The following is a 12,965-nucleotide window of genomic DNA, read 5'->3' as shown; positions in this document are numbered from 1 at the left end:
CCTTCATGAAGCTGGTGGCTGTACTCCTGGCTCTCACCTCTCATCCTACAGAGGACCTCCCCCCACACATAGGGGTGGTGGGGACAGGGAGGCAGGACACCCACCCTGAAACTGATCTGGGACCCCCATACCTATCAAAACAGGGGCTTAGACGGCTCTGCCAGGCCAAGAGCTGCATCGAGACTGGAAGAGGGCCAGCCATGCCCACAGTCCAGGGCTTGTTCTTGTCCCCACCCCCGAGAAACTAGGTCACCCAGAATCTCCCTCAAGCTGCATCCCTGCAGGGAAACTAAGGCCACCCAATCAGGAAAGACCAGCCCTGTTTACAGCCCAGCATCTTCTGCTGCTTCTCCACGTCATCACTTCAAGGACAAAGCCGAGACTCCTGGCTCTCCCAGCCTCATTCCCCAGCCCCAGGATCGGAAGCTGGCAAGCAGTACCCCGACCCACCCACTTCGACGGGCCACAGGAAGCGGGGGTCATGGCTCCAGCTGAGCAGGGCAGAGGCAGGAGGCTGCCTGTCCACATGCCAATGACACCCACACATCACCAAGGTGCCGCCAGCCCCTTGGGAGCCCTGGGTGGACCGGCCAGGCACCAGAGCCTCGAGGGTGGCCTGGGCAGGCGGGGACTGCCCCAGAGGGGCACTGCCAGACACCAGTCCCTGAGGCTGCTAATGCCACAACATCACAAGCGGCGGATTTTCACATTTTATTGTAAAGCAACCAAAAACTCTATTTACACTCCCACGTCGCCTCTCAAAGTCTGAGTTCTAAGCCCCTCTTGCCTGTACTCAGCCAGGCAAGCATGGGCAGGGAACCCAAGGTCCTCAGCTCCTGCCCCAGACCGGCCTGCCAGCCCCTGCAGGTGCCCGTGCTTAGACAATGACCGTCTGCACCTCAAGCTGGCCCTCCGGGGAGGCGATAACCAGCTCGCCGGCATGCTCCAGGATCTCAATGTCCTCTGACGAAACCATGGTCACAGTGGCCTGCTCAGCGCCACTGGTGCCCGAGCGGGCAGTGAGCACAGTGCCCTCGCTGATGGCCGAGGCCAGCGTCATGGCCACCTGCTCCGTCAGGCTCTCGGGGGTGGCGATGGTGATGGTGTCGGCCGCGGCCGCCTCCGGGCCCAGTCGCGCCTCCTGGTCCATGGTCACATTCTGCACGATGATCTGGTGCCCAGCGCTGGCCTGGTGCACTATCTGCTGCACCACCTTCATGATGTGACTGTCCACCTGCGGGCGGCCCATGGCTCAGCCCGAGTCCGATGAGCGTGCCAGGCCGCCCCTCCGCCCGTCCCCCAGCCCCTCACCTCCGTCTGGGTGCCCTCAATGATCTCCGTGGCTTCACTGGTCTCTGCATCATCTGCGGTGGCCTGGGTGGGGGTCAGAGGTCAGCCCTGCCCACCCCAGTCCTCACCCCAGCCCGGCGGGCCCCCGCCCACCTCGATGATGTACTCCTGCGTGTCAGCTACCACGGACGAGAACTCGACCAACACGGTGTGCGGGTCCTCGGTCAGGACGGCGGCAGCCGCAGCGGGGCTCTCCTCGGACACCAGCAGCTCCTCCACCTCCAGCAGGCAGCCCCCTGCGACGGGGAGCTCAGTCAGCGCTGGTTGTGGACCTCCCCCCCCACCGCCAACCCCACCTGCCAGCTCCCAGCCCTACCCTTGGTCCGCAGGTGGCGGTTGAGCGTGCCGTGCTCAGCGAAACCACGGCCACACTTGTAGCACTTGAAGGGCTTCTCGCCCGTGTGGTGCCGCACGTGCCGCACCAGCGAGCCCTTCTCCCGGAAGCCGCGGCTGCAGAACGGGCACACGTGCGGCTTCTCCTCCAGGTGCGTCCGGAAGTGCACCTGCTGGGCATTCTGCGGAGACCGCCCCCCATCAGGGCTGGCCTGGCCTCGGCTCAGCCAGCCCCCTGAGGGCCCAGGCCAGGGCGAGGGGGCAGGGAACCAGGGACAGAGCGGGCTCAGGGAGCGGGCAGCCACAGGCAGGGGTCCAGGGCCCACCTTGGTCTTGTAGCGCTTGCCACACTCAGGACAGGGGTAGGGCCGCTCGTCCGAGTGGACACGCCGGTGGCCACGGACATGGGCGATGGTCTTGTAGAGCTTCCCGCAGTCCCCGCAGCGGAAGCGGCGCTCATGCACATGGACCTCCTGGTGCTTCTTGAGCAGGTAGGCCTTGGGGAAGGCCTTGCCGCACTGCGGGCAGGTGAAGGGCCTCGGCCCTGCGGCCATGCTCCACGTCAGGCTGGGACAACCACCCGAGGGCCCCACCCTAGCCACTGGCCACCCTGGCTGCCTGCCGCCCACCCAGAGGCTCATCCTGGCTGCCCACAGCTGTCCAGGACCGGCACCCCTGCCACCCACCTGCATGGCCTCTTTTGTGGGCCTCCAGGGTGGCCGCCGTTGGGAAGGTCTCACTGCACTGAGGGCACGGGTGGGTCCTGGGCACAGACGAGGCCTCGCCAGCCACCTGCGGGGGGACCACAGCACCCCTCCAGCACCCATGGTGGCTGTACCCCATCAGCAGGGCTGGGGCCACACCGAGGCACCCCCACCCTGGGAGGCAGTAAGCAGGTCAGGGGATGAGTCACTGCACACGGTGAGGAGCTTCCCACCACCAGGAACGGCCAGGCAGCCAGCAGCGGCTGGGTTAGCGTGTGACTTAGCACCCCAGGTCCAGCCCCCCAGAAGGAGCCCACTGTGGGGCAGGGACATACTGTCTCCACCTGCTCCACCTCCAGCAGCGGCAGTTCCGGGGCAGCGTCTCCGGGCGGCTGGGGACTGGACACGGTGGGGGTGGCCGGCCCCAGGGTCCCCTCCTCCCCGGGGGCCCGCTCGAGCACGATGCCGGAGTTCTGCATGGCCTGGTGCAGAAGGTTCTCGCGGCCGCCCTCGCTGGAGCAGGGAAGCTCCTGGGGGCCAGGGGGCTGCAGGGGAGGCAGAGGGAGGGGGCTGCCCAGGCGGTCCAACACTCGACACCGCCTGCTAGCTCCACAGCGGGCTGCCCCAGGCCCTGTGCACACCCGGCGCCTTCACTCAGGAAGGCCCCCTGCACCTGCCCTCACCCCCAGCCCACTCCCCCTCACCCCTCCCTGCTATGACCTTGGTCTCTCATCTCCCTTCCCCCGCAACCAGACTGAGCGCCAGGAAGCCAGGCCCAGGTCAGTCCCATTCCCAGCAGAGCCGGCGCCCAGAACAGGGCCCGGACTGAGCAGACAAGGGCCGCCCCTGACCTGCCCCCACCTCCGGGGCGAGGGCCTTCATGCCCAGGGGAAGCTCCTGCATCTGGACGTGGACTTCATGGATGACGGTGCCCTTGGCATCTGTCACCAGGTGAATCACTGGCGAGGTCTCCATGGGCTCGCCTGCCACCGACGACGGAGTAACAGCCCCCACAGTGGAGGCGCTGGACCCTTTAAGGCAGAACCAAGAGAGCCCGTGAGGACACACGGAGGAGGGTGGTACCGAGAGCAACCAGGGCCGGCCGGGGAGCCCCCGGCTGACCTGCAGGCACGTCCTCTTTGCTGACGACCATGTCTTTGCTCATGCTGAAGCGGATTTTTTCTGTACACGGAGTGAGAGACTTCAGGTGCCGGGTTAGTGCCCCCGACTCCCGGAAGCTCTTCCCACACTTGGCACACTTATAGGGGCGCTCGTCTGTGGAGAGAACGGTGTCAGCCCCGGCCTCACACCTCCAGGAGTCGGGGGCCACAAAGCCCAGGAGCCGAGCCCCGGGGCCAGCGGCAGCGCGCTGAGGCCGGCTCACCTGTGTGCCTCCGGTGGTGCCGGATGAGCGAGCCTTTGGTGCGGAAGGAGGCCCCGCACAGTTTGCACTCGTGGTCTTTGCGGCTGCTGTGCGTGACCATGTGGGCCTTGAGGATGCTGCCCTGTGAGGGAGGGGCGGCGAGGCTCAGCACCGCCCAGCGAGGGAGGGGCTGGAGGCCCGGCTCCCCACCGGCGCCCCCAGGCCCGGGGCCTCACCGTCTTGAAGGTCTTGTGGCAGAGCATGCACACGTAGCGGCCGTCCTTGTTCACCAGCAGCTTGACCTGGGCCTGCTCACCCTCCGCAGAGAGCCCGGGCCCCCGCCGGCTGGGGCTGCCTGGGCCCTCAGCCACCTCGCTGTCCCCCGGCTCCGCCTCTGAGGCCACGATGACCTCTTTGATGTGTCCGCCTCCTGAGGAAAGGGAGAGCGGCCTGAACCCCGGGATCACTGGCCCTGCCGCACTCGGATGGAGCCCGAGGACCCTGCTAGGGTCAGGGGGGTTGTCTCGACCGACCCCAACCAGGCATGCGGCACCTGCTTGGCCAGAAAGGATGGCCAGAAAGGGGTGCTCCAACTCCACAGGGCAGCCAAGAGGAGCTCCAGGCCTCTGGAAACAGTTAGCCAGGATGTGAACACAGACGCCCTGCCCCCAGCCAAGAGGCACGCAGGGCAAGACTTGCACAGGCTTCCTGCCGTCCCCAAGGGTGGCCATGTGCCGGTGCAGAGGCAGTGGACAGGCCAGCCTGCCACCCTGGCTCCTGCTAACGTGAAGAGGAAATGCCCCTGGGACTGCCCACCAGCATGGGTTTCGAGGCAGGCAGGCCCGGGACCCGCCTGGAGAGCAATCGCTCCAGACATGCCTGAGACAGTCAGGGCGAGGAAGCTGGGCTTTTGCAGCTCTCATGGGTGTTGAAGAAATGTGACAATGTGCAAAACTAAGCTGTAAACACACTTCACTATTTCTGCTCATGAAAATGACGTGTGGAAAACGGCTATGAAGCCGCTTCTTAGAAACCATCTCACTCAGGCCGGCGTCGTGTTTTGACAAGCCATTCTTCCAAAACAGGATGGAAGCTCCGTGACTCAGAAACAATTAAGGCATCTGTCGCTCCTGCGGGACTGACAGCCTCCCTCCACCCCAGATGCGAATTCCTTAAAGAACAGGGCCTTCCACCGGGCTCTGACCTGAGTCTGAGTGTCACACAGCAGACGGAAGGGTTGGAGAGAGGGGATCATGGTTGCCCCAGGGCCAGAGATGAAAAGCAAGTTTGGTCTCAGGGAAGAGGCAGGGGGCCTGGAGTGGGTATCTGGAAACTGTGTGGTCCCTGTGAATTGTGCACCAGCCCTGCGAGGGCGGAGAACCATCCTGGCATGATGCCAGCAGCTGGCGGCTCAGGACTCTGGCCTGGGCTCCAGATCACTGAGCCAGGGGGACATCTGGGCCACCCAGGACGTCTACAGAAGGGAAACTCCCAGGGGGCAAGAGAGGCAGGGGGTGCCCAGAGAGGAGCCCCTGGAGCGTAGGGTGGGCTAGCTGGAGGCTGGGTGGCAGGCAGGGCTTCCAGGGTGCTAGAGCCTGGAGGTGCTACCTGAATCTAGGGCATGCGTTTCTCCACATGACACCCTCCCACCCAGAAACCAAATGCCACATCAGGGCTGGAGCGCAACCCTGCCCAACACATGTACACTCCTGTCCTGGAGGAGCAGCAGGCAAGCATCCTCGTCCACAGGAAGGCTGGGGGAAAGGCGGCATGGAGACAGGGACAGGTTCCACGGCCTCCCTGGGGAGAGGGAGGTTGCCTGCTCTGAGGTCCCCGTGCCCCAGGCCACCTCCACCCCTCTTCCTGCCCCAGCTGGTCCCCAGGGCTTCCCAAGGCCAAGTTCTCCGTCACCCAAACCTTCCTGGCCAGCTACCAACTTGCATCCCTGCCGCAGCCCCTGCCCATTCCCTTCCCCACCTCCAGTGGCATCAGGCCAACCCAGCCTCTCTGCTGCCATGCTCACACCCAGCCACCGGGCCCCTCAGGCTGCCCTTTCAATGGCCCAGCGGCACGCTCCCTGTCCCCTGTAAAGGGGCATGTGACCCCATCCAGACCTTTCAACGCCCCCTCTCCTCCTGCACATCAATGAGGCACTTCAGCTTTAAAAAAGCCATCAAAGAGCCTGACTTGGCGTTGCACGCTCTTAAAAGCCAAAGCCGTGTGGGAATTAGGGTGGGAATTGCCGGAGGGATGGAGCGCTGGGGAGATGACGGCCAGGATCACGCAGCAGGTCGGGGCTGAGCCAGGACGCCCACATGGACCCCAGTCAATCCTCCAGAGCCAATGGTGGGTGGGGAGTAGGAACCGGGGCCAGGGTGGGGGCTGGGAGAAAAGTGGGGAAGATTCGAGAAGGACCAGGGCAGAGAGTCTGGGTATACAGCAGGGGAGAGCAGCCAGCTCATGGTCTGTGCACAAAGCGAAGATGCCCCGAGGCCCAGCAATCTCCCTGGGCTGTCCGGCTCTGGCTACCCCTTTCTGGGCATGGCAGGGCCTGGTGCCCAGTGCTCACTCCTCCAGCAGGCCCTGCCCTGGGAAGGTGCACACAGGGCCCCAGCCCCTCCTCGGCCAGGCCCTGCTCCCGGGACAGCAGACGGCCATGGGCAGCAGAGGTCACAGCCCTGCCTACGGACGACTGCCAGGTCAGTGCTGAGAAAGCCGCGCGTGCACAGCCGTGGGGTGCCAGGCTGACTTACCAACTATGTCAGGCGAGTGGCTGATGTCTCCCGCGAGCGCCGCTGCCTCCACCACGATGTGGGCCACAGTGATGGGCTCCTCTGAGCCCGCCGCTCCTGCTGCCACCTGCCATGGGGCGGGGGAATGGAGGAGACCCGTCTTCAGGGCTCTAGGGCTCAGCTGTGGGTCCACCCAAGGGCTCACATCTCCCCCGCAGAGCACTACTCCCAGTCTGCTCCCAGCCTGAACCCCTCCCCCTGGGCCCAGCGGTCAACCCCATCACTCTAATGCCTCCAGCCACAAGGGCCCCACGCGAAGCCCTGAGCAGCCCGGGGAGGGCTCCAGGATGAAGTGACCAGAAGCTCCAGCACAGCCTCTACAGAGAGGAAGTGAGGACCTCCACCCACCAGCCCAGCCAGGGGGTCAGGGAAAGGGCTCCCAGGGATGTGGGGCTGGGGGCCCTCCCGAAGAAGAGGACACCCCTGGGAGGGGCAGGAGAGACCACAGAGCAGAGCAAGACGACTCTGGGCCCCATCCTCGGGCCACCTGGGGTGACCGGAGGCACCGACTTCTCTCAGAGTGTCCTCGCCCACTTCATAGGCTTAGGGTGTCAAGAGTGCCAAGCCCACGAGGGTGCCGTGCACAGCTCCAGTACACACGCTATGCACAAAGGTGGCCGTTTTCACCACAGAGCCACACTTCGTCTGTGGGATCCCCGGGAACCTCATGTATAGGCCAGGAGGGCAGACAGAGGACAAAAGCCATCGTGATGTCCCTGAGTCAGGATGGGCCCCAAGGAAGGAGAGACCCCAGGCCCCAAAGCGCAGGCTCCACACACAGGTTGCTGAGCAGGCCGGCATCCCAGGCCGACCAGGGGAGCCCAGAGCACCCCCCAACCCATGACCGGATGCCACCCTCTGCCCGTCCCCATGTCAGAAGGACCCAGCTACACGGGTGTGTCCTGCCACGCCACCACCTCCTCATCCTGCTGTCAGATGAGAGGCGGGGACGTGTGTGTGCACACCTGTGTGCGATGCAGGGGGGTGGGGGGGCTCACCTCCCGACCCAGCAGCGCGGCGGCCGGGGTGGCGGGCAGGGCCTCCTGAGGCGCCCGCTGGCAGGCTTTTTGGAGCTTATGCTGAACGAAGTCCTCCAGGGCGGTGAACTCCGCCTGGCAGCGGCCACATCTGTGCACGTCGTCCTCATCTGCAAGAAGCCCACAGTCAGGGGGACTGGGGCGGGGCTCTGGTCCTAGGCACACCCAGCCAGGGGTGGCATCAGAACCAGATGCCCACCCCAGGGAGAACTGCACACGGGAGGGGGCAGCCCTGACCATCCACTTGGGCACCAGGGTCCAAAGGCCCTACTTCAGAGAGGAGGGCAGAGAGGCCCAGGGAGCAGCTGGGAGGCAGGGGGATTCAGCCATGCTGCTTTGGGAACTGGGGAGGACCTGGGGTTCACATGTGCCCTTGGGCACCTCAGCAACCATGTCTGGGTCTGTTTCATCATCTTTAAAATGGGCCGACTTGGTGTGTTTACAGCTCCAGCTGAGAGGCCAGCACACAGCAAACATGGGAGAGGTGAGGCCCCATGACCCATGCCCACTCTTTTCTCACTCTGACCTGACGCTTCACTGGTTCCAAGCAGGCAACACCTCCCTACCCTGGTAAAGACGCCTGGGGGAGCTTCCCAGAGGGGCTCCACACTCCAGGGCCAGGGGCCATTGCCCCCGAGCCCCTCACCATCTAGGCTGACCAGCCAGTCCCCACCCCAGGTCCTGCAGGACTTCTGGCTCACTGAGTTCCCTACAGTGTGCCAGGCACCTCCCTGGGGATATCACCCAATCCGACCAGCACCCTGAAGAAATGGAAGTGACTATTCCCACTCCGGAAAAACAAGTTGAGATCAAGGCTACCCTGCTGGTGAGTGTTGGGGCCAGAACGTAAACCTGAGGGTCTACCCCAGACACCCTGCTGTTTGCACCAAGGGATGGGAGATGTTCCTTCTGCTTTTGTAAGAGTCTGTCCATTCCCACCGCCTCATGTGCAATCCCACATCAAGGTCAAACCCAGGCTGGAGCACAGAAGGAGCCCAGCTGATGCCTACTGGGTTAATGAACAAAGGGCCAAACCACAGCCGAGACTCGCCCACAGAAGGCCACCTGGCAAGGGCGGTCACCCCCCAGATGGCACACAGTCACCCGCCAAGCACTGAGGTGCCTCCACCCTCCTAATCCTCCCAGCCCACTCACTGAGTCTGACTCGGCACCAGCGTGTTGCCATTAAAGAAATCCCTACCACAAAGGGGAACACTCCCAGCCCTGTAACCCTGAGAGAAAGCCCTGGGCAAGTCCAGCAGGGCACAGCAACCTCCAAAGAGACCCCTGGGTGGGTGGTACTGCCCCTACGCACGCTGGAATAAGAAGGAGCAAGGAAAGACGTACTGAGAATACAAACCCTGTGGGAGCAAAGACCACCATCCCAGTATCACCAGCCCACCCCCGCCTGCCTGGCCCAGTCTAGAGTCTCCTGGGACAGGCTCAGAGGGCAGAGACCAGAGTTCTGGCTCCAAAAGTCATCAGTGCCCCTGTGAATGCAGCCCTCATGGGTCCCCAGAACTGCTCTCAGAGATGCACATGCATGCTCTCCTTTGAGTCTCACCACCATCCTACCAGAAGACAGAGCCCCAGAATTTAAGGGAATGTATTGAGGGGTCACACAATCCTGGCATCAAAATAATACTTGGTATTAAATAACTAGGTGACCTGGTCATTTTCACATCTTTGAACCTCAATTTTCCTCATCCACGAAACGGGAATAACAACAATAACAATAACAGCATCTAGGGCTGGCTTGAGAATGAAAAAGGCTGAGGCATGATGAGTGCTCCATACATTATCATCAATACCGGTATCTCCATTCTGTAAGCGGAAATGGAGGCTCAGAGAGGTATGTGGTCACCTGCACAGGATCAAACAGCTAAAACGTGGCAGGTCTGGGGCAGGACGGCCTGCTGATTTGAAGCACTGGGCTCAGCCACCTCCCTGTGGGTGCGGGAGAGACCCGAGGCCCCGCCCTCCCGGAGCCTCAGCCACACCCCGGCCAGGGCCCTGGTGGCCTGTCAGGTGAGGTGGGAGGGGGCGCAGCGGAGGGCAGGGCCCTGTCTAGACGCAGAGACAGAGCGGGGCCGGCAGGCGGTGGAGCCGACTGCCAAAGTCTCCACGGACAGCCCGTGTGGCTCGGACACCAGTGAGTATCCGCGGTGGGCGCAGGAGCCCACGCCGGTGGTGATCTGCGCCCCGTAGGGTGAGGCCCGAGGGCCTGAGAAAACCATAGGGCTCGTGGAAAGCTCTGAGGCGTCCCGCGGAGACCCACGAGGTCTGCAAGGAAGCTGGTCCGGGAGGATGTGTCGCGCCCGCAGCTCAGGCCGTCGGGGCCTCCACCAGCCAGGCTGAGCCGCCCCCACCCCGGCCGCGCCCAGCCCCGTGCGGCCCTGTTACCTTCCTCGCTGAAGGGCGCCGGGAGGCCGAGAAAGCCACCAGGAGCCAAGGCCGCCGCCGCCGCCGCGACCCCGCCCTCACCCGCTTCCCGCCCGGCTTCGGCCCGGGCTTCTGCCGTATGCGCGGCCGTCACCCGCACTGCCATCGCGCCCTCCATGTCGCAACGCGCCGCAGGAAGATGGCGGATTTACGACCGTGTCGTCATAACAACGGGCCGCGCCAAGGCGAGCGAGCGAGAGGACTAGAGGACGACGACGGGGCGGGGCCAGGGCGGGTTTGACGGGCAGGCGGCGGGGCGCCGTGCGAGGGTGTGGCCTAGAGGCGCAGAGGCGGGACCGAGCGCTGAGACAGAACAGCGGGCGGAACTGCCGGGAGAGGTGTGGTTACGGTGCAGAGGACTGACAGGCGGAGGGGCGGGGCCACGCCTGAGGATTGAAATACTGGGACTGCGGTCCGCGAGCGGCGTTTAGGCGCTAGAGCCTGAGACGGCCAGATTGGCTGGCGGCGCCTCCTGCTCGGCCCTGAGCGCGTTCCGCGGCCGGGATTCGAGCTCTAGAGAGCCGCTGCCGGGACACTGCCCCGGATTGGACCGGTAGAGTGGTGCTCGCTGCCCGCCTCCGACCCCCTCGGATGGCAGCGCCTCCCTTACTGGTTGACTCAGTCCAAGTACAAAACCCGAATTGGGGATGGCTTCACTAACTCTTTCATTCATTTGTATAGTTTTCAAGTTGTGATAAGTACACATAAAATTTACCGTTAGTGACAGTACCTTCACAATGTTGTGCAACTATCACCCACATGTAGTTCCAGAACGGTGTCTTTATTCCAAAAGAAAATCTGTACCCACTGGCAGTCACCCCTCATTGTCCCCTCCCTCAGTCCCTAGCAAACCTCTTTCTCTGTGGATTTGCATTTTCTGGACATTTCGTGTAATTGGAATTTTACATATGGTAATCTTTTGCATCCGGTGTCCTTTACTTAGCATGATGTTTTTGAGGTTCATTCAGGTTGTAGCATGCAGCAGTACTTGTTTCTTTTGATGGGTGAATAATATTCCATTATATGACTAGACCAATTTTCAAATTTTTGCCTATTGGGTTGTTTCCACCTTTTCTATGATTGTAAATGGTGCTGCTGTGAACATGAGCATACATGTTTTTAAAATTCTTTTTAAGGTAGTATTTAAGTAGTTTTTTGAAGCTAAGTGTTTTACAGGATTTTCTCATTGAAGATACCAATCATCCCCATTTTGAAGATGAAGAAACTAAGGCGCAGCACTGATGGAACACTTGCCCAACTGCTGGCCAGAGGTCTGTCCAGAGTCATGGGCTAGAAACTCAGAGGGTGTGTTCTCTCAGCTTAGTTATTCTCCATGGCTCAGCTCAGTGCTGGATTCGAGACTCAGGTGAGTCAGACCCCATTCCCTCCAGGAATGCCAGTCTCTGGGGAAAACCAAGCACGGACACAAGGGCCCGGGCAGAGAGTGGGCAGCTCTGCCCCAGGAAGGGCACCAGCAGAGACATCTCTATTCTGAGGCTGCCCAGCTCCGGAACAGAGGACCCTTCTTCACCTGGCAGGAGCTGGGATGTGTGAGACACAGGTTAGATCCCCAGAGGTCAGGCCAAGGTAACAATGGGGCTGCTTTCTGTAAGGGGCTTGCTCACCATTGCAGGGGTTTAAGCAGAGAGACTGGCAGTGTTTCAGAAGGATCCTTCTGACTGCTGGGCAAGGAAGAAAGACGTCTCTGAGAGGGACAAACAGGAGGAGGAGCAGGTGGGTGCTTCTGCTGCAGGAGGCATCTGGGAAGCACCTGGGAAGAAAGGACCAGGACACCTCTCTTGAGGATGTTCTGGGGAGTGATGGGAAAGCCAGCAGCAGAGAGGTAGAGGGAGACCCCCAGAGGAATGGAATGGGGGCGGACTTCAAAGACAGAGCACAGCCTGTGTGTGGGTGGACATGAAGAGGAGCTGGCCCAGAGGAGACCTGCCATGCTCCGTGCTCCAAGGCCTGTGTGACAGAGTTCTCAGCAATAGGCCAGGGCTCGTTTAGTTACTCCCTGGGGGTCAGAAAAGGGAAACCCGACCGGGTAAGCTCTGGGCCCCACTTCAGCTGAAGCCTAGGCAGGCAGCGGACACAGGAGTGGATGGGCCTGAAGTCCCTGGAAGGGCAAGCCTTCTCCCTTCCCCAAAGTCTCCCTTCCCCCAGGTGGCCTCCTTTCCCAGCCTGCCCTCACATGGGCTCCAGCTGCACACTGTGTGTTTGATAGTCAACACCAGCCTCTCTATGGCCAGACCCTGACAAAAACTCCATCATCCTCCAAAGTGAAAGTGAAAGTGTTAGTTGCTAAGTCCGGTTGGACTCTGCAACCCCATGCACTGTAGCCCACCAGGCTCCTCTGTCCATGGAATTCTCCAGGCAAGGATACTGGAGTGGGTTGCCAGGATCCCTGGATCTTCCTGACCTAGGGATCAATCCTGCATCTCCTATATTGGCAGACAGATCTTTTGCCGAGAGCCACCAGGGAAACCCATCACCCTCCATGATGGCAGCTAATCTCCAGTCCTCAGATGTACTTATATTTACTTAACCAATCCCACGTTGAGAATTATTTAAGTTGCATTCTTTTTTTTTTTTTTTTTTTTTGCCACTTCAGTCCTTTTCTTTGTTTTAAAGAGTTTTTGTTTGTTTTGGCCGCAGGTGCATCTTGTGGGATCTTTGCGCCCCAACCAGGGATTAAACCCACACCCTTGGCAAGGAAGTCTTGTACTTCTAAGTGCTGGACTGCCAGGGAATTCCCTTCAGTCCTTTTTCAATGCCCCCCCCCCCCATTTTTTTTGCTTAGCTCATTCGAAAGGAGAACATCTGTGAAAACACAGATTTAATGGCTGTTGGTAGTTTCAAATATAATTTAGATCATTTATTTATTTTTGGCTGTGCTGGGTCTTCATTTCTGCAGGCAGACTTTCTCTAGTTGCAAAGAGCA

At 61.3% G+C, this 12,965-nt stretch overlaps 1 protein-coding gene across 3 annotated transcripts; it reads right to left on the bottom strand.

The window, feature by feature from the left end:
* Nucleotides 1-698: 698 nt before the first annotated feature.
* Nucleotides 699-10,200, bottom strand: E4F1 (E4F transcription factor 1). 3 transcript variants are annotated; one of them, XM_061152594.1, is made up of 14 exons: nt 9,983-10,200; nt 7,541-7,689; nt 6,504-6,609; nt 3,987-4,180; nt 3,772-3,892; nt 3,510-3,662; nt 3,249-3,418; nt 2,723-2,932; nt 2,370-2,475; nt 2,010-2,227; nt 1,667-1,865; nt 1,444-1,586; nt 1,312-1,374; nt 699-1,234 (listed from the first exon to the last, which is right to left on the bottom strand). In XM_061152594.1, the coding sequence occupies exons 1-14, from the start codon at nt 10,137-10,139 to the stop codon at nt 878-880; spliced, it is 2,346 nt and encodes a 781-aa protein (XP_061008577.1). In that variant the 5' UTR covers nt 10,140-10,200; the 3' UTR covers nt 699-877. The 3 variants fall into 3 exon arrangements, with proteins under 3 accessions (XP_061008577.1, XP_061008578.1, XP_061008579.1); XM_061152595.1 differs by having other exon boundaries at nt 2,732-2,932; XM_061152596.1 differs by having other exon boundaries at nt 3,510-3,569.
* Nucleotides 10,201-12,965: the final 2,765 nt, after the last annotated feature.

The sequence above is a fragment of the Dama dama genome, chromosome 10 (assembly GCF_033118175.1).
Source record: "Dama dama isolate Ldn47 chromosome 10, ASM3311817v1, whole genome shotgun sequence".
Classification (NCBI taxonomy): domain Eukaryota; kingdom Metazoa; phylum Chordata; class Mammalia; order Artiodactyla; family Cervidae; genus Dama; species Dama dama.
This window is presented reverse-complemented; position numbering and strand designations above follow the sequence as displayed.

Coding starts and splice junctions, on each gene's coding strand:
- E4F1 (XM_061152594.1), bottom strand. CDS start 10,139: ATGGAGGGCGCGATGGCAGTGCGGGTGACGGCCGCGCATACGGCAGAA. Junction 7,690..9,982: donor GGCGCCCTTCAGCGAGGAAG/GTAACAGGGCCG, acceptor GGCTTCTTGCAG/ATGAGGACGACGTGCACAGA. Junction 3,419..3,509: donor CAAAGAGGACGTGCCTGCAG/GTCAGCCGGGGG, acceptor TCTGCCTTAAAG/GGTCCAGCGCCTCCACTGTG.